The sequence below is a fragment of the Diplotaxodon limnothrissa genome, linkage group LG23 (genome assembly GCF_057381915.1).
Source record: "Diplotaxodon limnothrissa isolate DT_005_m linkage group LG23, D_limnothrissa_male_GT1.1, whole genome shotgun sequence".
Lineage (NCBI taxonomy): Eukaryota > Metazoa > Chordata > Actinopteri > Cichliformes > Cichlidae > Diplotaxodon > Diplotaxodon limnothrissa.
In genome coordinates this window covers 8,727,184-8,754,553 of record NC_140617.1, presented here as the reverse complement: position 1 = coordinate 8,754,553, position 27,370 = coordinate 8,727,184, and the positions used below count along the sequence as shown (strand labels likewise).

Sequence of the window (27,370 nt, the reverse complement as noted above, 5' to 3'; positions counted from 1 at the left end):
ACAGTTTAAAGCACTTGGAGGTGGCTCTTGTGGTGAACTGGTCCTGTATAAATAAAACAGAATTGAAAGTAAGTTGAAAACTAGGTCACGGGACAACAGAGGCAAGAGTTTATGGATGAATGATAAAGTGAGTGTGTGCTGATGAGGGCAGCTCTGGCTCCCATTAAAAGTTTGTGTACAAATGAATCAAGACTCTAAGAAATCCCAAAGTTACGCATAAACTGTTGTGAAGAGCGGAAAGCTCTTTTTTTCATTATTGTTGCACATCAGTTCAGTTAGTGCTGGGCGACTCCTTCAGCTATACTGATCAATTTAAATGTAGATTTTTAGTCTTTAATGTCTTCTGTGAGGTATATAAGGGAACGTGGACAGAAAACTGGAAGTTGCTGAGGCCTGTTTTGGGAATTTTCATCAATCTACTATTATTAGAGTACTCCACCAATGAGGTTATTTTAGTCATTTTTTTGATATAGTTGCTACCTAAAACAGCCATGACTAAGGACTTAAGATTGCGCTGCATGGTTGCTTTCCAGTTAAGTGTAAATCAGGGTGTGCACTGTTATTTTCTGGTATTTAAGGGAAGTTGTGATATTCATTACAAAAAAAGGTGTATACACAGGAAGAAGGTTTGGATGAATGAAGATTAAGATACAATAAAAACATGTAAGTGTAAAACTAAAAGTTTGAAAGTTAAATTTAGTGTGAACAGGAGGGCTGAACACATGATGTGATGTAAAATGCTGAACAAAAGACCACGAATCTCAAAAAAGAAACCTGTCGAAAAGCAACTTTCAAAGCAATGTTTTATCGCGTCTTCTGGGAAACACAGTAATAAAAAGCTTGTGTAATAACTGCTGATCCTTTATAAAATTGCAAATTGTATCCTTTTTGTTTACAGACAGTGAAAAGAAAGCTGTTACCGCTTGCTTCCGTTACACTGACAAGCTCATTTCTTCCATTTCTGGGAAGACGTTGAAGGTCTCTCAAAATGTGCTGATAATCAAGACACTGTCATTTGTGTGTGTCCATGTGGGTGTGTGCATCCTTTTGTTCAGCTCTCTGTAGGAGGTGAAGTGTTTCCCAGAAGTGGCCGGGATCTTTTCGTAGAATCTGTGAGAGGTATCACGTCGGAGACCTCATGCGGGGTTTCGCCGCATCTTCTCCTCTAAATCTTACATCAAATTACAGGAAAAGACAAACACCCTCAGTCACCCCTTGTTTTTGTTTTGCCTCATATAAAAGCCAGTGGTTTCATAACAGGAAAGTCCACAGGCAGGCTGTACGATAACACTGATGGTCACTGATGCCACAAGTTCTACAGGTTTGTTAGGAACAGGGTCACTTTGGGTGCTTATACTATCCCATTAGATCATCTATGAGTTTTCCTATTGACAGCCTTTGTGTAGTCCTAAACTGGATGTCACATAACATCCTTGCTGATGCATCCCATCTAATGGCTAAACTGATTCTGCCATCAGGTGGTTCCCTACTGAACAATATTCTTTCTTTTATTTCAAAATTCAAAGAAAGAACTGTTACTTCTATTGGACCTTAAACATCTCAGAGACTTGTAGTCCAATGAAATACTCGGGGTGGGATTACCTTGGCCTCTAGCAACACTGTGAGGAACCTTGGGGTCATTTTTGACCAGCATATGCCCTTCAGTGTGCACATTAAACAGATATCAAGGGCTGTCTTCTTTGATCTGATCAATTCTGCTATAATTAAAAACTTCCTGCCTTTCCAGAGTGATGCTGAAAACTAGTTACATCTAGACTGTTCTGAAATCTCCCTGAAATCCTTCAGCTGATTCAAAACACTGCTCTCCAAGAAGGAGAAATCTTATCGCTCTCATATTAGCTTTTTCAAGCCTGACTTGAATTTGAAATTCTTCTTCTCAGATAAAAGAAAACGCTGAATAACCAGGCCCCATCATATCTTAAAGACCTGATGGTATCACATTGTCCCAATAGAGCACTTAGCTCTCAGACTGCAGGTTTACCTGTGGTTAAAACCTTTTCTAAAAGTTACAGGGAAGACAGAATCTTTAGCTGTCAGGCTGGAACAGCTCCCAGTGAGACAGACACTTACTGTACTTTCAAAATTCAAACTTTATTTTATAGGCCAGATCACTGACTCTGAACTATCCCTTACTTATCCTGTTATAGGCTCAGACTGCAAGAGAACTTTATAACTTTATATATGCATACACATACATACTTGTTTTTAGTTGTTGTTCAATTGAGAACTGTACAGAATTCAGCTTCAGGTTCTAGGTAGAGGACTAATACATCAAACTTCACGTATTTATATACATCTTTATGTTTTTAAAATGAAATATAGCTATACAAAATGTGTATGCGTGATTATTTTTTGCTTATCAGAGGGAACATAATCTTTTTTGGAACAGGAAGGGATTATTTCCCTCTACAAATTACATATATATCTTTGTACTATCTACATGTGACTCCTATTATATAATGAGGATTATGGACACAGGCTGCCCACAAACAAAATTATTCTAAATCATTTATCATTTCTCTTGCATGAGTAGTTCATGTAATTTATCTGTTAGTCTGATAAGCAGTGGGCTCTTCCTATGCGCATATTATATAATTATGCATAATTAAATAATTTGTGATTCACCTGTGTCCTTTGAAGCTCCGCAAAGGAGAAATGATGACGCACATACAACACAGAACAAAGGCTGCAAGAAACAATGATCAGCTTGAGTGGGTTTCAGCGTGAAAAAATAAATACTGTATCTATTTATTTAGTTTTGTTAAAGTGGATGCTTTTTAAAAGTTTTCTCTCCCTCTGTTCTGGATATTTTTGCTCTGTTTCAAACAAAAATTCCTTGGATGAGAGCAGGTTAATAAGAAGAGAACAACATCAATCTTCAGTCTGTTTAAGGAGTATTTTTTAAAATAGCCTCACTACATGTAGGTAGATCTGCTCAGTTGTTCCCTAACAAAGTATGTAATCAGCCAGTCACAACAATTCAGCACATTTAGGCAGGGTCAAGACAACCTGCTGAAGTGCTGAAACCTGCTGAAACTGAGCATCAGAATGGAAAAGAAAGGGCATTTAAGTGAGTTTAAGTGAATGTGGCATGATTGTTGGTGTTCTGAGCATTTCACAAACTGTTGATCTGTTGATTTTTCCACAAAAACATTTCTACGATTTACAGAGAATGTCCTGAAAGAGAGAAATTGACCAGTAAGTGGTAGTGAGTGGGTGAAAATGTTTTGTCTTGTTGATGGCCAGAGGAGATATTGCCAGACGGCTTCGAGCCTATAGGAAGGTAAGAGTAACTAAAATAACTGTTTGTTACAAGCAGGAGAGCTTTAAAGAACACGTTAAACCTTGATGCAGGGCTACAGTAGCATATCACTTGGAGTGTCATAGGAAGGTGAGGCTAAAGTTCACACCAAAACTGGAGAACAGAAGATTGGAAAGATTCTGCATTATTTGGATAGAATGGTCAAAATCTGTTATGAATGGATAAACCATTGTTTAAATGGCACAGCCTGGCTGAATATGGTTGCTGATCACGTCCGTACCTTTATGACCACAGTGTTCAATGCCTGACTGCAGTGGGATAACGAGTCGTGTGTCACAAACCTCAAATCATCTCAAACTGGTTTTCTACAATCAGTTCACTGTACTCACGTGTCCTCAGCAGTCTCCAGATCTCAATCCAGAAGATCAGCTTCGGGATGTGGTGAAACAGGAATGTTTTCAGGACCTTGTTCAGTCTTTGCCACGAAGTATTAAAGCAGTTCTGAAGGTAAAAGCTCTGTACATAAAAGTGGACTGAGTATTACTCTCTGAGACGGCTTTTAAGCCCTGAAAATAACAATTTCTTACCATGTCTCTATTTTTAAAAATAATCTACGCTTTTTACCATCGAAATTGCTTCTTTTCAAAAGATTTCATGGTTTTAAAGGTTTTATGCTTCCGCAGACAAAACCGAGAAGAAATGAAACCAGGATTGAACAGGACATATCTATGTGATTTTCTTTAAAATGGAGAAATCAATTCCTTAACATTAATCCTATGATTAATTTAAAGAATATAGATGGATAGATGTGATGCTGGCTCAAAGACACTCACTTTAAGTGCTAATTGTGCTGTTTATCACAGAGCATGCAGTGACTTTCTGCGTAAAGAGTGAGAAGGCTGAAAATGTGATTTTCTGCAGTTCTCCTCCTGTTGCTGATTTCTGTCACCTGTCAGATTTGTTTAACACATTTGCTGAGAGCTGTGACAACAAAGTAAACAGTACTGAAGCAGAGGAGGATTTTGATCACCACCTGTGAGAAGACCCTGGAGGTAATAATAGCAGGACTGCAATCTCTCCAAAAGCATTGCAGTTTAACTTTCACTATTTACTTAGCTTCTAGCTTTTAGCTGCTGGAGCAGAGCTGTTGAGCAACACATCAGCCTCCAGACAGGAAGAGAGGGTCAACACGGTAGTCCCAGAAAGTCTGGAAAGGCTGGTTTGTTGAAGGCACGGTGGGTGGCAGGAACTACCATTAATTTCTTAATGCCTTTTTTGGCCAGTAGATAGTTTCTCAGCAAATAACGACTATTAGACAGTCTTAAAAACAGAAGGCATCACTACCAAGGCAGCAGCGTGTTCTTTTATGGCTTTTGCCACCGCTTTAGTGCAATGTGGACTGTTTCAGCATTACAGGAGGAATGGTGTGGATGTGTTTGCTGTGGTGCGAGCAGGAATTCTCATTTGTCTTGCACAGATTGAGCAGCACTTTTCACTGCTTTGTCTCAGGAAAGAAGCTGCAGAGAGGTGTTTGCATGGCTCCTCAGTTTCATACCCCCATTAGTTTCTCGCGGAAAAGTCATGCAGTTACTTTGACACAAATATGAAAAGTTTCCACTTTCTGAGTCAGTGTGCTAATTTGCTTTACACCTCATTTTAAAGTCATTTACTCTCTTTCTCACTAATGCTTTCTGCGTCCAGGCTGCGTTTGTTATAAAAACACAACTGATGCCATTTTTGAAGGTTGCCAGCACATTCTGAAAAGGCCACCTACCACGCATATGACTAAAACTGATGTACGATTTGTTGAACTTCATTTCTACTGAACAAAATTTTGTAGTTTTAGAAAAGGTTCAGTGTCACCGGCTCATTGTTTCCTGGCTGTTATCAACTTTCATATTTAGACTTTCAAATAGTAGGTTACTGAAATTATCAGTATTTTATGGAGATTTTCATAGCAACCTCTGGACTGGTGTAATGTATAGTGCTTCAAAATTCTCTCAAGTTTCTGTCGTTCAGATTGTTCATTTGCTATATTAACAGTTTTTAGCTGTTACTGATTAAATCTGATTTTTGTTTGATGAGAAAAATGAAATAACCAAACTCTTAAAGGGCTTAATATGAGACTCTATGAGAGTTGTTGTGAGTGACCATCTAGCACAGACAAATGTGAACAACCAGCACAAAAGAAAGCATCAATTTTAGTTTTTAATTAAAACATTTTTAAATTTTTTTAGCTCAAATTATGCACTAAATCAAAATAAATGTCAAACAGCCTTGAGACCAGTTTAAAAAAGAAAGAGCTTTTTGTCCTCAAGGATTCATAAACACCATCTAATATATTATGTAACAAATAGGCTGCATTTGTAGAAAAGCCCTTTATTATGCCTTTATTATTTTTGTATGTGTTGTAGTATTACGCTGCTAATGAATTTGCTGCTCTGCATCAAGTCACCACAAAATAATCAGTAAGCACCTACATGTCATACCGTGGCAAGATAATCTCTGGAAAATAAGAAAGTTTATTAATCCCATTGGGGGAAATGTGCACGGCTGGATAAATTCTTGTACGGGCAGAAGTTATTTCAGGTGATCCTAAATGTAAAACAAACACTTGGAATTTAATGGGTATGTGCCAGTGGGAAATGACAAGCAGAGGTATGAGGTAAGCCAATTAAACTAATTAACAATAGCAATAGAATGTGGCAAGTGGACACAGATTAAGACAATTAGTATCATGTAGTCAGGATTGTGAGACGACTACATCTGGAACTGTACACCAACGGTTATGAAATACACAATTTCAAAAAGCCGTTAAGGAGACTTATCCCGCTAATTTTCTGCTCCCTGCTATTGTTCTTAGACTCTACTATAGCAGCTTTGCATGATTCATGGTGAAAATAATCCGTATTTATCTTATACTTTGATGCAAAACTGACACTATATTGCCAAAAGTATTTTCTCGTCTCGTCTGCCTTCACACATGTATGAACTTTGGTAGCAACCTATTCTTAATCCATAGGTTTTAATATGATGTCAGGCCACCAAAACCAAAAGGAAAGAGACATCCCAAAAACTGTTCCCACAAAGTTGGGAGGATGAAATTGTCCAAAATGTCTTGGTATGCTAAATCATAAGAATTCCTTTCACAGGAACCGAGGGGCTGAGTTAAACTCCTGAAAAACAACCCCACACCTTAATCTTCCGTCCACAAAACTTTATACTTAGCACAATGCAGTCAGACAAGTACCGTTCTCCTGGCAACCACCAAACCCAGACTCGCCACACGGAGAAGCGTGATTTAATGACTGGACTTGGTGCATCCTGAAAACAACCCATTCTTTGAAAAATGTTTGTAGAAGCCGTCTGCATGCCTAGGTGCTTTATTTTATATACCTGTGGCCATAAAAGTGATTCGTTTGGATGAGTGAGTGAATACTTTTGACAATATAGCGTAGTTTGTCTTTTAGTTCCATTCAGCTTAAGCAAACTTGTATCGATTGGTCAACCTTAACAAACTGAAGACTTGAACAGCAGGTGGGTGGAGGTGTCATGCTTACAACCAGAGCTGTATGCATAAGATTATTGAAAAATTGAGCAAAACTGAGCATTTAAACCAGTCTGAACCCTGAGCTTTGAAGGAATACCCGTCTCTCTGTTTATCTGTCGCATTAAATGTCTGAGAACCTCAAGTCCACACCAATTCAACAGAGGTGAATACACAGTTAGCTTATTAATATCAGTGTGTCATATCTAATAAAATACAAATGTCAAACATTTTATATAAAAGTTAGGCAACTGTGACACATTAGGCTGAACAAGTTAAACACAGGTAAATGCTGCAGCTGTCTCCTGTGTTTCCTCGTTGGATGCAGACTCACTGAAAGCAGGTAGGGAGGCAGAAGGAAACAAGTGAAAATATAAACAGAGAGAAGACTGTGCCAGACTGCTGACAGCAGCTGTACTTTGCCTCCCGAGGGATTAGCTGAGATTTCAGGGTGACTGAGAGGACACTGAGCTGATAGCTGGTTAGACAAGCGCACTGTCTAATTTTCAAAGAAAACCAAAACAAACAGGAAGTTTCGTTCAGACTAAGATATGATGTGGACAGAGCCGGCTACTGTAGAGGTGATGAGTGATCTACCCAATTAGTTTTTTCTTCTGATAAATATGTGGTATACAGGCCCATTGATCTCCGGGCTTATCTCATCGTTCATACAAACTGTTATCAGTTCTGTGGTCTCATATTAAATTATCACGTAGTAACAAATTTAAAGATGATCCTAATATTTTGCTAGATGGTAATTGCCATACCGCGCCATCGGCCCCTCTGGCCATCAGCAGTAGGCGGTAGGTGAAGTGTCTTGCCCAAGGACACAACGACCAAGACTGTCTGAGCCGGGGCTCGAACCAGCAACCTTCCAATTACAAAACAAACTGCCAACTCTTAAGCCACGATAATAGGTATGTCTAAGTAGCCTAAAGGGAATAAGTGCTTGAAAAAAGTGCTTGTATGAATGGGTGAATGGGGCAAGTAAAAAGCTCTTTGAGTGCATTTAGTATTATGACACCAGAGGAGATTTATTTTCCGCTCCTTCTGTAGAAATAACCGTATTTGTTTTGCATGTTTGTCCACCACTCTCGAACATTTGCTTGCTGAAATATTGAACCATGTCTTCCATGCAATAGCCATTCAGGTTCAAGATGTTTGGAGCTGTTATGCATATGCTGCCAGTCTGAAGCCTCTCCAGAACATTTTAGTCAGATTCAGCTGAGCCGAATCCATGACACTATACCTTTGTTCTGAGGTAGTCATAGATTTACAAGTGTGTACAGAAGTATGATCTTGCTGACTGTTTTTATTTGCCCATCTTTGCAACAATACTATTGCTCTGGTGTTATATTTATCCAGTTCAAATGACCTGAACTCTTGTGATATCTTGTGACACTTGTAATACAATACTGTAATATTTTATTTATGTTAATTCCAGACATCTTTTTTTCCTGAAACAACCTACCTGAAGTGGGATTGGTGCATGGGAAATGAGTGGGATGTTTACTGAGATGTGACTCAGAGTGTTTATTTTGTTATCGCGGCAAACGGGGTTAAGGTTTTTGATATCGTTAGCGTGCGTAAGTGTCATTCTGTGTGTAAACATGATAGCCCGAAATGTTTTGAATCAATTCTGATAAAACTTTGTAGAAGCGTAGAGTGGGGTCATGTTAACAGTCCGTTAAAAATGGCCTTACATCCAACAAGGTCTTCAAGTTCAATGTGATGATTTATTGGTCAAAGATTGTAGATTTTTGTCATAGCTTGACAAAGATTTTATCAAACTATGATCCTTACAAGTGTGGTGTGTGTTGTCAACATATAGAAATTACCATGTAAAGATTTGATTTTACATTTGACCTCTCCTTAAGGGTTGATTAATTGAGCTGAATGTGAAAATGCTAATGATATTTAGAAAAAAATTAAAACTTGTTTACTTACTTACTGCTTGTATTTATGTTAAGAACATATAGGCCTACAGGGAGTGATATATGGGGATTCTAAATACAGTATTACGCAGGACCTCTGACCTCTTCTTCAAGGTCAGATAAGGTCAAACTTTTTTTTAGTTCAAAATTTTATAAAATATCTGATCTTTAAAACTCTGCTTGAAATTCTAGTGCCGTTGTCTTGTCAACATGGAAGAAATATATCTGTATGTGGGAATCCTAAATATCATGTCACACTGGACCGCTAATCTCAGTTTTACATTTCATATGCCTCTCTTTCAAGTTGATGAGTTGCCTATTTAGAAATATATTGTAGTGTTATATAATAGGCTCAAGTTATGTATGTCAAGTTATGTAAGAATTGATATTAATCATCCATTACCCAACCCTACATACTGTTATAGTGTAATGAAAGTAAAGATTTTACTGCACTACAAACTTATTAAAGTACATTTTAAAAAGAACTAAGAGGACATAAATAAATACAAAATTAAATACTATTACCTTTAAAGTAAATACTGACCAAAGAGCGAGCCATCTTACAGGAAGTGTGTGCTCTCTGGGTGCTTCTTGTTATAGCCTTTATGAATGCCTTATTTCTACCTCTGACAAATCATACAATTTAAGCATTTTCTAAAATAAAAACAAAACCTAAATAAGCAAACATACTCAGGAAATCCAAGTAAACTTAAAAATGGAATAAAAACTGATAAGGACTGGTCAGCTGAAACGTATAGTGATGCAACAGAAGAATAAAACCAAACAATTCATAAACATTGTTGATAGCAATTTTTATTGAACAGAAGAAACTAACTCAAAGTGAGTGTGTTAGACTGTGGTTCATCATGTTAAAGCATTGAAGCTCATCATCGTCTAATAAAGTGCACTTTCAGTTAACTGCCAAACGGAGAGTCATCTCCTTCCCTCACACAAGTTCAGTCAGGTCCCACACGGTGCAGGACTCTCTGCACCTCAGCTCTTCTTGGTAGAACACCATCACAGTAAGATACATGAGACCAAGTGCAATGACTGAAAATCTCAGTAAGGGCGAGTGCATAAGTGTTAATGGAAGATCAGCACGTGAAAGAGTCTCTCTCATCACACCCGGGTCTGAAAAGTCTGCTATTCCAGCCACCGTTTTCTGCCCTGGCTCAGTTTAACCCAGTCGTTATCATAAAGCAGCAGATGGTGGCTTCTGCTCAGTACTCTGATTATGTAATCATGATTGTAAAACAGCACAGTATTTCTTTATTAACGGTTAACGCTAAGCTAAAATCTTTGCCATGAGCGTCTCTACATTATCAGATCTCAACTTTAAAAAAATATTTAGCTATTCCCAGAAGTGTTTCTCTACATAATATATATGTACAGCTGCATCTTTACAAAGAAAATAATGTTCTGTTAAAGACTGTTGCAAGGTCAGACTCCAGTTTTGGCACGTGTTCGTCATGACTTCACCCAGAAAACAGACTACGTGGATGAGACAGCAGAAACGAGCGCATTCAACACGCCTCTCATGTACAAACACAGACACTAACCTAACATAAATCCTATTCCTACGTCTTATTTATAACGAGATGTATTTGCAATGGTGATTCCCTCGGATGTGGAGCAAACAGGAATGTTGTTCACATGAAAACAAAGTGTTTGATGTTGCGCTCGAGAAAAAAGCGCCAGAGAGATCATTTACAGTACTGGGGATATCGTATCAATCACCATTAAATTTGAAGAGATTTTCAGGATTGCAGTGTGCTACATCAGACACGCACACATCATCAAAGTCAGAGACAGATTAAAAGGAAAAGGCCTAAGCCATAATTCACCATAGAAATGGAAAAGAAAGGACAATGCAGTCCAAGGTTGCAAAGGGACACATAACAGAGGGGGAAAAACCAAACCAAACAGCACATCTACTACTCACAATTAAATGTACTGTATTTTAATCTCACCAGGAAACGTCACACTGGATACTTTCACCTCATATTGCACCGTTTTAGCTTTTTCAGTCGAAAGATTAGGCAGTAATGGGTCGTGTCTCTCTTGCGTCAAGTTAATCTCTTATTCCACATGTAAAATACAAAATTAAACCTAGCTTCTTTTTTTTTTTTTTAACCTGTCCTATCAACTTGTGCGTTTCATGCACTTTATCCTTAACAGCCAGAGCTTAAACATACAGTATAAGCTCTCAAAAGAGCCTTTCACTTAATTACATTACTACTTTGTTACCAGCATTTCATATAAAAGTAATAAATATACAGAGTTCAATAAATTGGGGCGTTCCATGTGAATAACGTATAAAGATTCAGTGGATTTAAGTGAAAACAGCAGGAATTTTTTTTCCCCAATGTGTAGTGTTATGCGTGTAGTGTTTAAGTACTGATTGCTTCTGGTCAGACTAACAGGACAAAATAAAATCTACTACCGTCAACAGCTGACAGCTTTATATTTAGGTAGTTTAAAGCTTGCGAGTTCTCTCCAATTAGTGTTCAGATATTGCTTGAGAAATTAGAAATGCATGAAATCTCTCAATGCGTATTATACAGTGTTTGTCTCCATCTTCATACATTTCTCATGCACCCACTAAAGACATAAATACACCGAAGCTCAGTTAAGGAAGGGGAATAGCCCTAATGGAAGGAAGTATGATTGGGTGGCACATCATGGAAGTAGATCTTATAAAAATGATAAAGTACAATTTCTGAAACTGTCTATATGTGCACCAAATCCTTCCTGGTTGAGAACACCAAGTGGCTGCTTGATGCAATACCTTTTCCTCCCCGATCATGCTGTTGAGCATTTTTGCTTTTCATATTAAAGTGCAGTCCAAATGCAGGTGGCTAAAAGACAAGAATCAAAATAAAGAGAGTGACAGAGAAAAGAAATAGACGAGGTAAAACCCAGAGGGTGAGACTGGGGCAGAGGATTGGCACATACTTCAGAGAGGTCTGACTTGAGGAGGAGCAGGATGGGATGGAGATGAAGAGTCTGTTAGGCTGAAGTTTAAAAAACAAAACAAAGTCCTTCCTATCCTTCTCCAGCGTCACTCCCTGGATTGGTAGAAGAGGATGTATCCCGACTCAGAGTTCTTCGAGATATCTGAGGGAAGACCGTAAAACTCCTCAATGGCCTGGGCATCAATTTTCTGCACAACAGAGGTAAGATGAGATTAAATGGCAATGCAAACAAACAGAGGAGTCAAGGAACAAATAGGCCAACACTAACAGTCACGCACCTCCACAATGTCATCATCAAACAGCAGCCAGAAGCCATGACTCTTCACTATAGTGATGTAATGACCTCGATTTGGGCCGCTGAGGAGACAAAAGACAAACATTGAAATCGTTAACTCTGCCCACGCGTACTTCCTCCTGTCGTTTGCACAAAATTAACCACAACTGGCCACACGTGCACTCACTGCCATTTAATAGTGATTTGGGACTTGGGAAATTCTGAGCAGCAACTTTATGTGGTTTGAGAGCTAATACCTTAAATCTGTGAAGATCTTGTAATAATATGAAGGAAGTGACTGCTCTTGGCCAGGTGCAACCACCACTTTTCAATTCATTTCTATTTATATAGTGCAAAATCACAACAACAGTCGCCTCAAGGCGCTCTATATTGTAAGGTAGACCCTACAATAACACACGCAGAGAAAAACCCAACAATCGTATGGCCCCCTATGAGCAAGCACTTTGGCGACAGTGGGAAGGAAAAACTCCCTTTTAACAGGAAGAAACCTCCAGCAGTACCAGGCTCAGGGAGGGGCGGGGCCATCTGCTGCCACTGGTTGGGGTGAGAGAAGGAAGACAGAATAAAAGGCATGCTAATCTTTTAGGACACATTCACGCCAAGTTTTAAAGTGTTACACTGTCCAGTTTGATCGGAGTAACAGGAACAAATTCAGTCTTTACAGACGCAACAAATTTTAAATGCACTCGACAAAGTGTGCACTTCTACAAAGAGGAAGGAGAGAGCTGGCGACGCAAAGATTATAAAAGATGGACATAGGCACTGTGATGTAAGGAAGTCAGATTTTATTGCCTCAGTGTTAACATTTTGACCATCACTTAGTTTTCTGGAAAAAGAAGTGGTTCAGTTACCAGACAATCTGAACTTTGTGCGCCACAATCTGGTGGTGAAGCCCAGCAGAGAGTTCCCATTTACAGCTGCCTTTGTGGACAACCACCTGCCAGTTAAAGCAGCTACACCCACAATATTGCAAACAAGAAGACTTGACAGATTTTAAATTATTAAATTATGCAAGGTCCTTAACAGCTGCTGAAGAGGAAATTCGTTGCAGGGTGCAAAACTGTTTCTGTACAAGGCTGTAAACATGTTTACATCTGCTGTTCACTCCGATCAGCTGAGCAGCTGTTGCTCTTGGTCCCTAAACTAGCCGAGCTTTCTCTATTGTGGTCCTGAAGCTTTGGAATGATCCTCCTCTTCACATTAGGCAATCTACTTCAGTGGTGGTCTTTAAATCCAGGTTAAAAACTCGTTTTTATTTGCTGGCTTTGGACTCAGTGGATAACTGACACTGCTAATGCTTTGTTATTTTATTTATTATTCTTATTTTGCTTTTTTTTAATTTTTTTTATTTCTCGTGTACAGCACTTTGGTTGGCCATATGTTGTTTTTAAAGTGCTATATAAATAAAATTATGGTATGTTGTGAAACTGAGGATTTGGAATGGGAGCCTATGGGACTGACTCAGTTTTAGTTTTTACTTCATATTTCACTTTTCAACTTGTGCTGGTTGAAAATTATGGCTGGGCCATATCATACCGTTCACGGTAATACCGATATAATGTTGGGCAACAATAAGAAAATGAAATATCGCGATAGAATATGGGTAAAACACGCATGCGCAGTGCCTTTGTTTTCATACGCATATGGCAGAAAAAGCATGGTGGAGAATGAGAAGGGTGAAAGCGGGTCGTTGAATGAAACGGATGAACCAGAACTGGTTTGTAAAAATGCTGCAACTTCAGTGGTGTGGAACTGGTTTAGCTTTCGTCACAACAAAGCACTATTTTTGGTAGAGCATGCTAGCGGGCCGTCGTTATTACTACGTTTTTTGGAAAATACCACACACCTTAAATCAATCCTTTGATTTTTCTGAAAATCGGCAGTGCCCCTTATAATCCCGTGTGCCTTATGTTTGAATTCTGGTTGTGTTTACTGACCTCGAAACGATTTTATGTACACGGCGCTCGAAAATCTGTCAAATGTTTTAGTGTGACTTTGCTAAGCTACGAACCCGCACAGCTTGATGGATTGTCGGAGCATTACGGCTATCGTAGGCAGGAGCCTCACGGAGTGATACGTACTGTGCTTCAACATAATATTACCGTATTGTGTGTGTATAACCTCTTTTTAAGATTTATGGATATTACACATGGTTATCCTGAGGATCTGTCGGCCAATTTCCACTGGAAATGCCTTTTGGTTAAACTGTCAGCAAGGAATTTGCATTTTCACTGTTAAATTGTATATAACTTTAATGCACATAAAAAACAGCTGCTTGTTTAAGTTAAAATACATTGATGGTTTTTTTGCACTAATAAATTTGTGGAGTTGTAAAGTATTTTGTCTAGTGTCAATTATATCGTCAGCAGACTTCTTTTTTTTTTTTTATAAATAAATACTTTATCTTAGAAGTATTTTATTTTAAAATGCAAAGTATGCTTTTTAAAATAAAAACCTATTAGTGTGGATTTACCCAGAGACCTGAAGCCTGAACTATAACACAGGATGTGGGACTTAGCGAGGTAACTGCAGGTTTAACCCCTGATTTTCAGGAAGATGGTTCACTTTTTACTGAGGTACATCTCTGTGGTCATTTGTGTTGCAGATGTACCCAGCTCTGTAGCAGGTTACGCTGGCAATAAGCAGAGGTGGGACCAAGTCATTGTTTTGCAAGTCTCAAGTAAGTCTCAAGTCTTTATCCTCAAGTCTCAAGTCAAGTCTCAAGTAATGTCAGGCAAGTCAGAGTCGAGTCTCAAGTCACTGGTGTAAAAGTCCGAGTCAAGTCACAAGTCTGAAACTTTGAATTTCAAGTCCTTTCGAGTCTTTAAAAAAAACAAAACGAAAAAAATAATGTTGCAGTTATGCTAAATGTAAATATTAGACCATGTCATTTTAAAATCTGTGTTTTTCTCAACACATGACAAAATAGTGAACTTAGAAAATATACACAAATTGTGAAATTGCACTTCTTTAAAATGCAGCTCAATTAAACTTAGCTCCAAGAATAATTTTCACCGACAGTTCTGAGATAAGCTGCATGTTATTCTTGGATGCGGTTGTAGGACCGGCTTTAAAATCGCATGACAAAAATATCATACACATTAAAAAAACTGTATCACCAACGTAGCCTGGACAACATTTGCTAGTTAGATGAAGTCAGCTATCTCATCTTAGCATATTTATATGCATATTTATAATCATACGGTTCTTGGAGTGAGTGCATACACTCATGAAGTTTAGTAACTTCCGGTCACTGCAACAAGCCCAGGTACAGTTTACCGACGGATGGGTACAGGACCTTGAAACGCACCGTGTAGAACGAAAGACCATCGTACGTATCATAAGTTTACCAGTCTCACAAATCGTCATCATAAATACACATTCCTTAACCGTTTATTAATAGGACCTTTGAGCTCAACGGTAATTAATTAGTAGTGGAAATAATTTCTGGTACCCATCACAGAAATGTAGCAGTGACAATAATATTGTATGCTGTAATCGTACTGGGCAATTAGTGATACAAAAAACCTGTTTTATCCTGTGAATAAAAGTATATGTTCTTGTCAATGTACCATAATAACAGAAGCGAAACGCAATATTGTGTCAGGACAATTTACTATTTATGCACAATAAATAAAGGAGCATAGCGCGACCATTTCTGTTCAGCGCCAGACTTGCTTGTAACCTATATCACTAATTATGTTATGAAAATGAGGTATTAACTACTAAAAAACACTGACCTTCGTGTAAATGCTTGGAGCAGACTAACCTGTGAGCTGGAGTGTTCTGGGACGTTATATTTGGTCTTTGAATGGCTGCAATCCAGGCCATCCGTCGCGTCTTTGTTACTTCGGAAACATGGCTTGAACAATTTCTCTTCAACGACATAATCCGATAACAACCGATCTCTTTACCCGTCGGCTTCCCGTGGCTGTCATGCGACCGGCTATTGCAGTTAATAATACAACAGCTTCTTGACATTTTTGTGTTTCTTTTTATTGCTGTATAACTGATTTTAATTGAAAGCCTGCGTGCGCTAGTACCGCTTGCCACGAGTTCCCAGAATCCTTTGCGGTTCTACCCGAGAATGACGTCACATTTTCAATCTCTATATAATATGCATGTTAAATTTTATATTTGGGGTAAAATATCAAGTCTTTTCAAGTAAACAGGTTCAAGTCCAATTCAAGTCCCAAGTCATTGGTGTAAAAGTCCAAGTCAAGTCACAAGTCTGAGAACATTTTTTCAAGTCAAGTCTAAAGTCATAAAATTAATGACTCGAGTCTGACTCGAGTCCAAGTCATGTGACTCGAGTCCACACCTCTGGCAATAAGCGATCAACAGGCATGAAATCACCTCCTACTGACCAATTGATTCACCAGAAAATAACATCATGATTCCTGGAAGATCCCTCAAACGTCTGAGCAAGGATGTCAGCAGGGTCTAAAGTTTTTCAGCAGTTTCTAAAGTCTCTGTCTTTCTCTGATGACGCAGATTGGGAAAGCCTAGGTTGACTTACGAAGCTCTTTGAGTAACTGCTTAGCCTGATTGCTAACGTTGGGGCAGGTGAAGCCAGATAAGGAAAAATATCCTGGCAATGTTGAATTTGTTTCATAGTGCGGGGTTCTCGTTCCACTGCCTTTATGGGTCAGCTGAAAAAATGTAAAGTCTGATCAGTGAGTTGGTAGAGGCTTAAAAAAATGAACAGTGTTATTTTTTTAAATTCCAAAACATGACACAATAACAGCCTTACATATCTACTTTTACCAGGTGTGACAAGATCCATCACACGTACTTTTGCTATATGTATAATAATCAGTATACTATACCTTCCACAGTGCACCACCACAGCTACTAGATCATACATGCGATCCAGGTTGACTGCATCCCCAGACGTGTTAAAGAGACGGAGTTCTAATGGGAAAACCACCCGATAGGACAGCTTGGTGTAGCGGTGCAGCTGCTCCATGTACTTAAACCTCTTGAGGTGTAGCGCCAGGATCATAGGAAGTTTCTTCACACGCATCCTGCAGTGAAGAATACATGCTTAGGAAGGAGCCTTTCTGCAGGAACATAACACTGGTGGTCAAACGGAGTGCTTTACTGACCGTTTCTGTGCTTCCTGCTTGCTGCAGCATGTCTCACAGTAGTATTTGTATTCACTGCACAAAGTCTCTGTGTTACTAAAGTCCCTGGAGGAACAAGCAGACCACAGGAGGCTCAATTACTGAGTCTCACTCACACCAAAGGGAATATGTCAGCTCCGTCTGAATGTATAATAAATCAATACTACCTGAGACAGTGTGTTATTGATGTGTTCTGCTCTACATCCACAGAAAGATCCAGAAAATCCTCATCTTTGCTGCTCACCTGTCAGACAGCGAGAGACACCGATGTAACTCATCTGTTGTTACACTGACAGAGTCAGTGAGACTAAGCCTGCTGTTCTGTGACAGAACAGCCACCCACTCACACCTACACACACTCAGCCAGTCTTTGAAATGCTTATTTGACTGAATGGCTTTTGTCTCTGCACCCTGCATCGCCTTGGTGTTTTGCAGGGGTTGTTCTGGGGAACCTGTTTCACTCCTTGCCCTCAAAAAAGGTGAGGACAAAACCTCAGACGGCCCTGACGTAAACCGGGTGGTCAGAGCTCCTCAGAAGCTCTCACTGATTCTCTTTTTTTTTTTCTTCCCATGTCTCTCAGCACCTTTGCAAAGAGCTAATCCCCTTTTCAGACTTATTCAGGTGAGATCTCTTGTTCGTGCACCAGCAAATCCATTACCAGATAGCACAAACTACCTCTCTAATAAACTCACGGTGTAGAAAATCCAGGAGCATACATACTGTTTCACAGTTGAGGCAGCGCGTCTCATTGGTCAGTGTGCCTTGAAAGATATCGTGAACCCACGTGGGCTCCGTCTTGTTCTCCGTCTCAGCCTCGGTGGTGACGGCGGTGCCATTGTTCTTGAGGCGCCCGTTCTGCTTTTCCTGCTTTTTCTCCTCTTGCAGAATATCAGCCACGGTGTTCAGCAGGTAGTTGAGGAATTCGTGTGCATCTTGTTGCATGTAGTTGTCAAACAGATCTGGAAGGAGACAGAGATAAATGCATACAACTTCAACTTCCTGCAGAAATAAATAGAAATACATAATATTTCTACCACAATGGGCCTACAGGAGGCTGTTATTTAAACCTATGCATCAATTTAAACATCTGAAAGCTTAATAGATCAGTGCTACAGATAAAGGACTGGACCACAGCTATTCAATGAGCCCCCCAAAAAAGGACCAATAAGGTTGTAACTGTTACCATAAAGCAGGCGCTTGGGAGAAGCAGCTAGCCTAGATCTGTATATATTAACAAAATTTGCCCTAAGCCATCTCTAAAGCTAGCTTTTTAGCAAATTAAACCTTATTTTAAAAAATACGTTTCTGGAGCACGTTGCTCCTAACCCCTCAAAATATACTTTTTTTCTATAGAATACAGTAAAAACTGTGCACCAGTATAGATAAAGAAGTGGTAGACCAGTATCGACTGGTTCTTTCTATGTTACATCAGGGGAAGTAACAGCTGTTGTAGTTCTGAAAACTACAGGTGTGTTTAATAACAGTAATAACTGCTGGTTCATTGGCACAAGCAGAAAACAGCTGTCATTACAGTGATTTGTTACACCTGCATTACTCTCACTGCGATGCTGCACTTTGAAAATGTCTGCCTTGACATGTTGTAAGTAAAATCAGCAGGGTTTATTTATAATAAAAACACCCATACACATTCTTTGTTTTAACAGATCTGTATATAAAGGGGGAAATGAGAAGGGAATGGTGGCGGCTGCCGAGGGGGAAGAAAAAAAAAAAAAAAAAAAAAAAAAAAAAAAGCATCCAGAGATGAGCCAGCTGACCAAAGCTGGGTCTCAACAGAGATTGCATTGTTCATGCACATAAAGAGCTTCCTCAATATGGACAGCAGTGAACAGTCAGCCTTTCTGTCAGCTCTACTCTGAATGACCTTACCACCAACACGCACCTGCCTTTCACTTCAAATATTCAGACTGTAATGTAGCTCAAAAGCACACTAAACTAAACCACAGCACTCAGCTCTCCATTTATGGAAACGTGTGTGTGAAAGGATCCACATGACGGACACTTAAGTCATTCTTCAACAAACTGTCTTAATGTTTTGAGAATATAAATTTTGACAAGAAAAATTACTCTTCTGAGAAATTATTAATGCGAGACTCTTCTTCCAGTAATCCAGCACATAACACCAGAACACTAAAACTGGGACACCTCAATGGGATTAACCCCTTTTTATTTATTTATTTATTTTTAAACAGCACCAGTGGCAGGCCCATTTTACAAGCACTCTATAAATGACAGTAACTCAGTTACCATTTGTGCTAGAGACACAATTCAAACGGTTTCGGGAAGAAGAAAAAGTGACCTTTAAGGGGATATTTGGTGTTTCATGGCAGCACAAAGCATTCACAAGGCACTGCTGTCTGAACACAGGAAGAAAAATCAGCTCGGCACAGAGATTACCATGTGCTTTTCATATTACTGTAACTCCTCAACTATTTCGAGCTAAAGAGAAAATTTGAACGGTTCCTGAAAGATCAGAAGTACTTTGTAACTTTTACAACCAAAATTGCAAAATAAGTCTAAGCAGCCTGTATGACACAAGGTTCATAAACGATTAACTGAGATGAGATCCAAGTGCCCTTAAACCCTGTATTATCAGAATATGGGGGTACTTGTTGCTTTGGGGAAGTGACAAATTAATTAGCAAATATTTATAAGGTGCTTCTCTGCAAATTAGCCAAGTACTTTGTGAACAATAACTAAAAAATATGCTGAGCTGCCTCTCCAGTGAGGTTTTCATCCCAGGAACAAACTCCAACTGGGCTGACGGTAGTCCTTGTTCAGACAGGAAGGGTTGGCGGACTTTGAAAAGTAGATCTTGAGGACTGTCCACTACTTAATCAAGAGTACATCTGGACATACATATAGAAGAATAAAGTGTTTATGCAATTCTTGGCAATCGGGAAAAAACCAAAAACAAACACACAAAAAAACCAAACATATGTTTATATTTTTTACCACAAGGTCCATTATCCAAAATATAAGGTTCGTGTAACTTCCTGCCACTGTAGATGGCGTAGACCTCACAGTTCTTATTCTTTTTCTGTGTTCATACAATTCCAGCACATGATATAACAAAGGCCGACTGTGAAACTTTCATTATGATGTATGCTCACCGTTCTCCTTCCGTAGGCGGGAGATGAATTTCTTGGGCGGTATGACGCCAACTTTTTTCTTCTGCGTGGCAATGGAGTGGAAGAGGTCAGCCAGGCACGTGAGCAGGTTCTCCTTCTTTTTCTGCTGGGCTTTGTACGCCAGCACATTCTCCCGGAAAGGCCGGCAGAAGTACAGAGCCTGGAGCACTGAGTTACAGTAACACGTGTTTCCAAACTGAGGGAGAAAACCACAGGGAGACATCGACACAAAACCGTGATGAGGAAGCGATTTAAAACAAGGACTCGAATATTTCTTTTAGATTATCTGTTAATAGCTCGTGGAAAAACGCCAGTGTGTTCTATTGTTGTTATCCATTTGGCAGACACAGTGTCTAGAGCGTTGAGAAACTTGTGTGTTTACATAAATGTCTCATTAAGGAAACAGAACATCCCCGTTTGGCCAAGAGTCTCACAAACAACATTGTTACCTCGAATACCCGCTGACCAGCCGAGGACATGACTCACTGCGGTCCCGTGGCATTTTGTTTTGAAAAATGACACCACTGTTGTTTGGCAATGGCTTTTGTTAATGCAAGCGAGGATTTAGTGATACTCACATTGACCAATCCGAAGTAGTGTTCGTTGATTGGGAATTGCTCCGGGCCGATGTCTTTCTCCAGAGCAGAGGCATTGGTGCCCTGAGAGGACAAAACACGAGACGCTCTGTCATCGTAATCATCTCATATTCCATTTGAATCATTTCAGTAGATTTCAGTGACAGACTTATTTGCTTAGTCCGGTGTGTGAATATACAGGCAAATGAATATGGAAATGATGCATAGTCAAGGGCCAGGAGCAGCTATACATCTGCAGCTATGAGGCAAAACAAAACTGACTTTTTCTGTAATTAATAAAATTATTATTTCTGGAATATGTAAAGATCTCAATTTTCTGCAGAAAGCACACACTTCTGCACATCTTGCTTCCTTTCGTCAGAACAACAAGTCATGTCAATGTAGAAAACGGATATAGTCTAAACAGGTAGACCCGTATCAAAAGTCGGGACTCTTGCTGCACCCAATTGCTGAGACAGAGCACTTATCTCTTGTCAGAGCTCAAAGCTTTTTCAAATGAATCACAGCTTTGTTGAGTGAACACAGCAGACAATTTAGGTTGGGGAAGGCTTTGACTTCTAATGACTGTCATTTCTCATCTGTCAAAGCAAACAATGGATACCCGTCTGTCCGGCTTACCACTTCCAGTCTCCAATGTTTTGGGAGACATGCAGGTCCCAGGAGAGACGAATTACCAAGGAGAATCCACACATGAAATATCACATCCAACCTTTACTGACATCTGAAACCACACTTTGAAATTTGAGCTCCTCCTGATAACAGGAAGCGGGCAGTGGTATTGTTAATTTAGAAAGGAATAAATTCTTAAAGGAGACATATTATGCTCCTTTCTACATATTTTTTTGATTAAGGCAGAAGCTTGAAATAACAATTATTCATCTAACACTGAAGGTGCACTGTTGCTTCACAGCAAGAAGGTTCCTAATTTGAACCCGTTGCCCTGCATGTGTGCAGTCTACATGTTCTCCTTACTCCTGCACGAGTTTTCTCCAGGTACTTCGGCTTCCTTCCACAGTCCAAAAACGTGCAATTTAGGTTAGTCGGTGTTAAGAAAAATCCATGGATACTAATAATAATAATAATGATAATATAATGACTGGTGCAATACACTGCAGCATTTTATCGGCCCATATCCATCAGTGCGTCCTTAACTTGTAACATCTCGATTCGATTACTTAGTTAAGATTATTTAATAAATAGGGTTAGGGACCTACTGACTGGGGGATGCGCCGATCTGATATTTCGATCAGGATAAAAAAATTTATTTATTTATTTATTTTTTAAAAATTCACATGATGATGGCTTCCCTGTGAACTGCTTGTTCCTGCTTTATGTTTGGTGAAACATTTGTTGGGAGGCTTTCACTAGTGTAGTTATATATTAGGGATGCAACAATACTCGTATCGGTATTGAACCGTTCGGTACGCATATGTATCGAACAATACAAAATTTTTTATTTATTTTATCAACTTTTCTTCTGACGATGCTGTCTGTGTTGAGCGCTCAGTGAATCTGTGTTCGACTACTCCGCCTAGGCTGCACTGTTGAGTGCAGATCCACTGAGCGCAGCGTAAGCTAGCAAGACGGAAGCTAAGCTCGAAATTGAACCTCCCCCACCTTCATTCAGATCTGGCGTTTGGAACTATCTTGGTTTTCATGTGAAGCATGACCCTGATGGTAAGCGCGTCATGGACAAAATTAAAACAGTATGTCGGATGTGCCACGCAATGCTCAATTGGTGGGAACTAGTGCGTTAGCGCAGTTAGCTTGTTAACGTGTTGACGCCGTCCAGCCCCACGCACGGGGCGATCCGCGGTAACTCGTTAACGGAGATTTGCTGCGTTATGGCGTTAATGTCATTTTAACGAGATTAACGCTGACAGCACTAGTGGGAACACAACGAATATCACTGCACATCACCTGATGGACAACATCTCCCACCCCATGCAGCAGACTGTGACAGCACTGAGCAGCTCCTTCAGTGGGAGACTGCGGCACCCACGGTGTGGGACGGAGAGATTTCGCAGGTCTTTCCTCCCCACTGCTGTCAGACTCCATAATAAAGACTTTAACTGATCAAGCACACACATCCATACATATGCAATAATACTAAGTGCAATAATCCTTTCTGTCATCGTTGTATTTTTACTCAGTTGTATATAGTATTTGTATTCTATTTTTATCTTATTGTATATTTATTTTATTTTATTCTACTGTATATAGTATTTTATTTTATTCTATTCTGTACAGTTGTGTACTGTATTTATTCTTATTGTATTCTAATTTTTGCCTCATAACTTTTGCACTGTCCACTTCCTGCTGTGACAAAACAAATTTCCCACGTGTGGGACTAATAAAGGTTATCTTATCTTATTTACGCCGACATCATCCTAGTGCAAAGACAAGTGGAAGCAGACAAAAACAACAAGCACGCATGCTACAAACTTTACCCGAGTCATTTAGACAGCCGTTAGCATATGATTCTCCGTATGGGGACCTGGTATGTTTAATATGCTGCTGAGAATATAGCCCAGAAGAAGCGTATAGTATAGCTTTTATTTTGGAAAGAGACATTTCTCTGTAAACTCTCTTTTCCAAAGATGAGTGATTTCTCGATCAGATAGATTTATTTTTTTTATTTTAGCAACATTACATTTAAAAACCGCATTTGGTTTCACTGAAATATACAGAGGCTGCTGGAGGCTTCCCATGAGTGTTTCTTCTTCACTCACCTCTTTTCACTCAGTGTATTTATACAGCACTGTTCATTTACCCATGTCTTATTATTAATCTCAGCTCTCTCTTTCACAATGTGTCTTTTGTCTTGTCTTCCTCCCCACACCCCTCAACAAGTTGTGGCAGATGGCTGCCCTTCCATGAGCCTGCTCCTGCTAGAGGGTTTTTTTTCCTGTTAAAGGGGAGTTTTTCCTTCCCATTGTCACCAAGTGCTCATACTGTCTTTGCCTTACAATATAAAGTGCCTTGAGGTGTCTGTTATTGTAATTTGGTGCTCTATAAATAATACTGAACTATATATATATATGGATATGGATATGGATAGATAGATAGATAGATAGATAGATAATATATATAGAAACAAAAGAAAAACACCACACATCCTGATGAGATATGGATTAATATATCAGTCTGTGCAATCTAAGAACTCTAGCAGCTCTGACTGACACTGCAGGCTTTTCACATTAGCATCTAGTCTAAATAAAGCAAAGGCCACTGGCATTAGGCAGAGCCGTTTAAGTCTGTTCTTACCCACTCTTCACTGCCCCTGAACACACCAGGAGCACAGATTAGTGCAGATTCCTGCTCTATGCTACCAGGATGTAACCGGTCCTTTGCTGCAGCACCACATTATGCAATCACACCAAGCTGTCAAAGGCAGCACGCTCCCCCATCCCTCTTGTCAATCACCGGTGACAACTATACAAACTGTACATTGTGTTGTCTCGCCAGGATGCAACACACAATGCAAACGCTCCACGTGTTCTGGGAATCCATCCTACCTGACAAACCATCCTACCCATTGTTTCTGCGTATGGGCACAACACTAATTTAAGTGGCGAACCGTCCTACCTTTGTGAATGTGACCTACAAGCATATTTTAACAGCTAAAATTAAGTGGCAAATCGTCCTACCTTTGTTAATAAGATCTAGAAACATACTCTGATGGGTAAAATGAAGTGCCAAACCATGCTACCTTTGTGAATGTGACCTACAAACATACTTTAACGGGTAAAATGAAGTGGCAAACCGTCCTGGCTATATGAATATAAGCTACAGCATACTGTGATGGGCAAAGTTAAGTGGCAAACCATCATACCTAGTTAAATTTGTGGTGGAATTACTCTGTGACAGCAGAAATGTGCATAAACTACTTATGGTAGGACGTTTTGCCAAAGGAGGATGGTTTGTCAGAACACTGGCAAGCTTCAGCGTGCAAAGGTGCACAAAAGGGGCCCTGTCTGAGCGACAACTAACTAAAGTATGGGGCCACGATTTAAACTACTGTGTATACTCGTTTTAAAAAAAAACCCCTGCAGTGTGCACATTCTCTGGGTGCAGGTGGGAGGCGACTCATCACACACACACACAGGTTCAGCACAGTGCCTGCAAGCGGATCGATATCAACACGGAAAAGCAGCGAGTTACTCACCATATTACAAATGGAGGCGATGTTTCTGACAGTCATTTAGTTTACAGTGTCCCCTTCACCGCCATCTTTATAAAATAAACATAGCAAGGCGACGCTGAGCAATGAAGTTAATTCGCAGTCGCGGCTGGAGGCCAGACTGCAACCTCAAGCGTCAGAAAGCAGGCAGAGAGACACGGAGCACCATGCAGCCGGCACGGAGCTGAGGGGGACTCTCAGTGTGGACACGGCTGCATCCTCGCGCACATATCGAACACCCCTCAGCTGGAAAACGACAGTGCACGAGGAGACAGGCGAAAGTTGCAGGCAGCAGGTTGTTAGCAACGTCTAGGAAACGAGCCTGCTGTGTGAGGAAGCACTACAGTCCCGCCCACCAAGGGAAACCCCCGGACCTGATTGGTCCGGATTTAACCGAATTGATTGACGTGATTGAAGAGCCATATGCAGACATGCACAGTGGCGTTTAAGTGAGCCGCAACCAATCATCTGCGATGATTTTGAGCAGGGATTTGTAGTTCGTTTTGTGATTTATGAAATTTAAAAGGACTGAAGGGTTTATGCAAAAAGCCTTCTGGTGACATAAAAACATATATTAGGCTTTATAACACGTACAAGTAATTCCCCCATAGAGAAGTGGTGTGAGGCAAAAAATATGTTTTCAGGTCTAAAACCAGCAGCTTTTTTTTGCTATATGACACCTTTTGCTGCTGTCAATACTAGGGGTGCAACGATACACAAAATTCACGGTTCGGTTCGATACTTTGGTGTCACGGTTCGATATTTTTTCGATACAAAAAAATGTTCATGCTTTTTTAATTTGCCATTTATTAAAATTATAAATATATATTTTAACTCAGAAGTACAGTTTTTAAATGTAATGTTGCTGAAACAACATAATAATAATAAAAAAAAATCTATCCGATCGAGAAATCACTCATCTTTGGAAAAGAGAGTTTATTACAGAGAAATGGCTCTTTCCAAAATAAAAGCTATACTATACGCTTCTTCTGGGCTATATTCTCAGCAGAATATTAAACATACCAGGTCCCCATATGGAGAATCATGTGCTAACGGCTGTCTAAATGACTCGGGTAAAGTTTGTAGCATGCGTGCTTGTTGTTTTTGTCTGCTTCCATTTGTCTTTGCACTAGGATGATGTCGGCGTAAATGTGCAGTGATATTCGTTGTGTTCCCACTAGTGCTGTCAGCGTTAATCTCGTTAAAATGACATTAACGCCATAACGCAGCAAATCTCCGTTAACGAGTTACCGTGGATCGCCCCGTGCGTGGGGCTGGACGGCATCAACACGTTAACAAGCTAACTGCGCTAACGCACTAGTTCCCACCAATTGAGCATTGCGTGGCACATCCAAAATACTGTTTTAATTTTGTCCATGACACGCTTACCATCAGGGTCATGCTTCACATGAAAACCAAGATAGTTCCAAACGCCAGATCTGAATGAGGGTGGGGGAGGTTCAATTTCGGCTAGCGTTGAGGCAGTTGCCATGTTGCACCGAGCTTAGCTTCTGTCTTGCTAGCTTGCGCTGCGCTCAGTGGATCTGCACTCGACATTGCAGCCTAGGCGGAGTAGTCGAACGCAGATCCACTGAGCGCTCAACACAGACAGCATTGTCAGAAGAAAAGTTGATAAAATAAATAAAAAATGTTGTATTGTTCGATACATATGCGTACCGAACCGAAAGCACTGTATCGAACAGTTCAATATCGATACGAGTATTGTTGCACCCCTAGTCAATACATATGTTTTAAGAGTAGTCGCTGTAGCTCAGAAGCTAGAGTGGTTTGCAAAAGGTCAGTGGTTTGATTCCTGCCTCATCTGGTCTGCATGTCCAAGTATCCTTGAGCAAGTTACTGAACCCCGAGTTGTCCCAGATGCATCCACCAGTGTGTGAGTTAGTTAAAAGTACTTAAGCATAGAAAGAAAATTATGAATGGGTAAAGACACTGAATTTGATTCCATTTCAATGCAATTTGACATTATAATATTAGAGAGAAAACCCAAACAATCAGATATGTATCTATGATCAAGCAACGGTGAGAAGGAAAAGGTCAATTTTAACAGGAAGAAACCTGCAGCAGGACCAGTGTCAGGGTGGAGCAGCCATCTGCTGTGTCCTGTGGAAAGGAGCCAGAGTTCATGAATTACTAATGATTACATACAGTACTGGTGTATAAACACACGGGGAGTAAAGAAGACATCCCCATTGCATCAAGAAAAGTACCTTAGCAGCCTAAACCTATTGCAGCGTAACTTAGTGATGGTTCTGGGTCACCT

General features: G+C 39.9%; 1 protein-coding gene across 1 annotated transcript; it reads right to left on the bottom strand.

Moving 5' to 3' along the window:
• Positions 1 to 11,206: 11,206 nt before the first annotated feature.
• usp46 (ubiquitin specific peptidase 46) lies at positions 11,207 to 25,332 on the bottom strand. Its single transcript, XM_085347400.1, has 9 exons — positions 25,075 to 25,332; positions 20,889 to 20,969; positions 20,293 to 20,506; positions 17,882 to 18,120; positions 17,328 to 17,404; positions 17,143 to 17,226; positions 16,864 to 17,061; positions 12,018 to 12,096; positions 11,207 to 11,927 (listed from the first exon to the last, which is right to left on the bottom strand). The coding sequence occupies exons 1-9, from the start codon at positions 25,108 to 25,110 to the stop codon at positions 11,826 to 11,828; spliced, it is 1,110 nt and encodes a 369-aa protein (XP_085203526.1). The 5' UTR covers positions 25,111 to 25,332; the 3' UTR covers positions 11,207 to 11,825.
• Between the last annotated feature and the right edge of the window lie 2,038 nt (positions 25,333 to 27,370).

Coding starts and splice junctions, on each gene's coding strand:
- usp46 (XM_085347400.1), bottom strand. CDS start 25,110: ATGACTGTCAGAAACATCGCCTCCATTTGTAATATG. Junction 17,405..17,881: donor GCTGCCTCAACTGTGAAACA/GTATGTATGCTC, acceptor GCTGTCTGACAG/GTGAGCAGCAAAGATGAGGA. Junction 11,928..12,017: donor TTGATGATGACATTGTGGAG/GTGCGTGACTGT, acceptor TCTGTTGTGCAG/AAAATTGATGCCCAGGCCAT.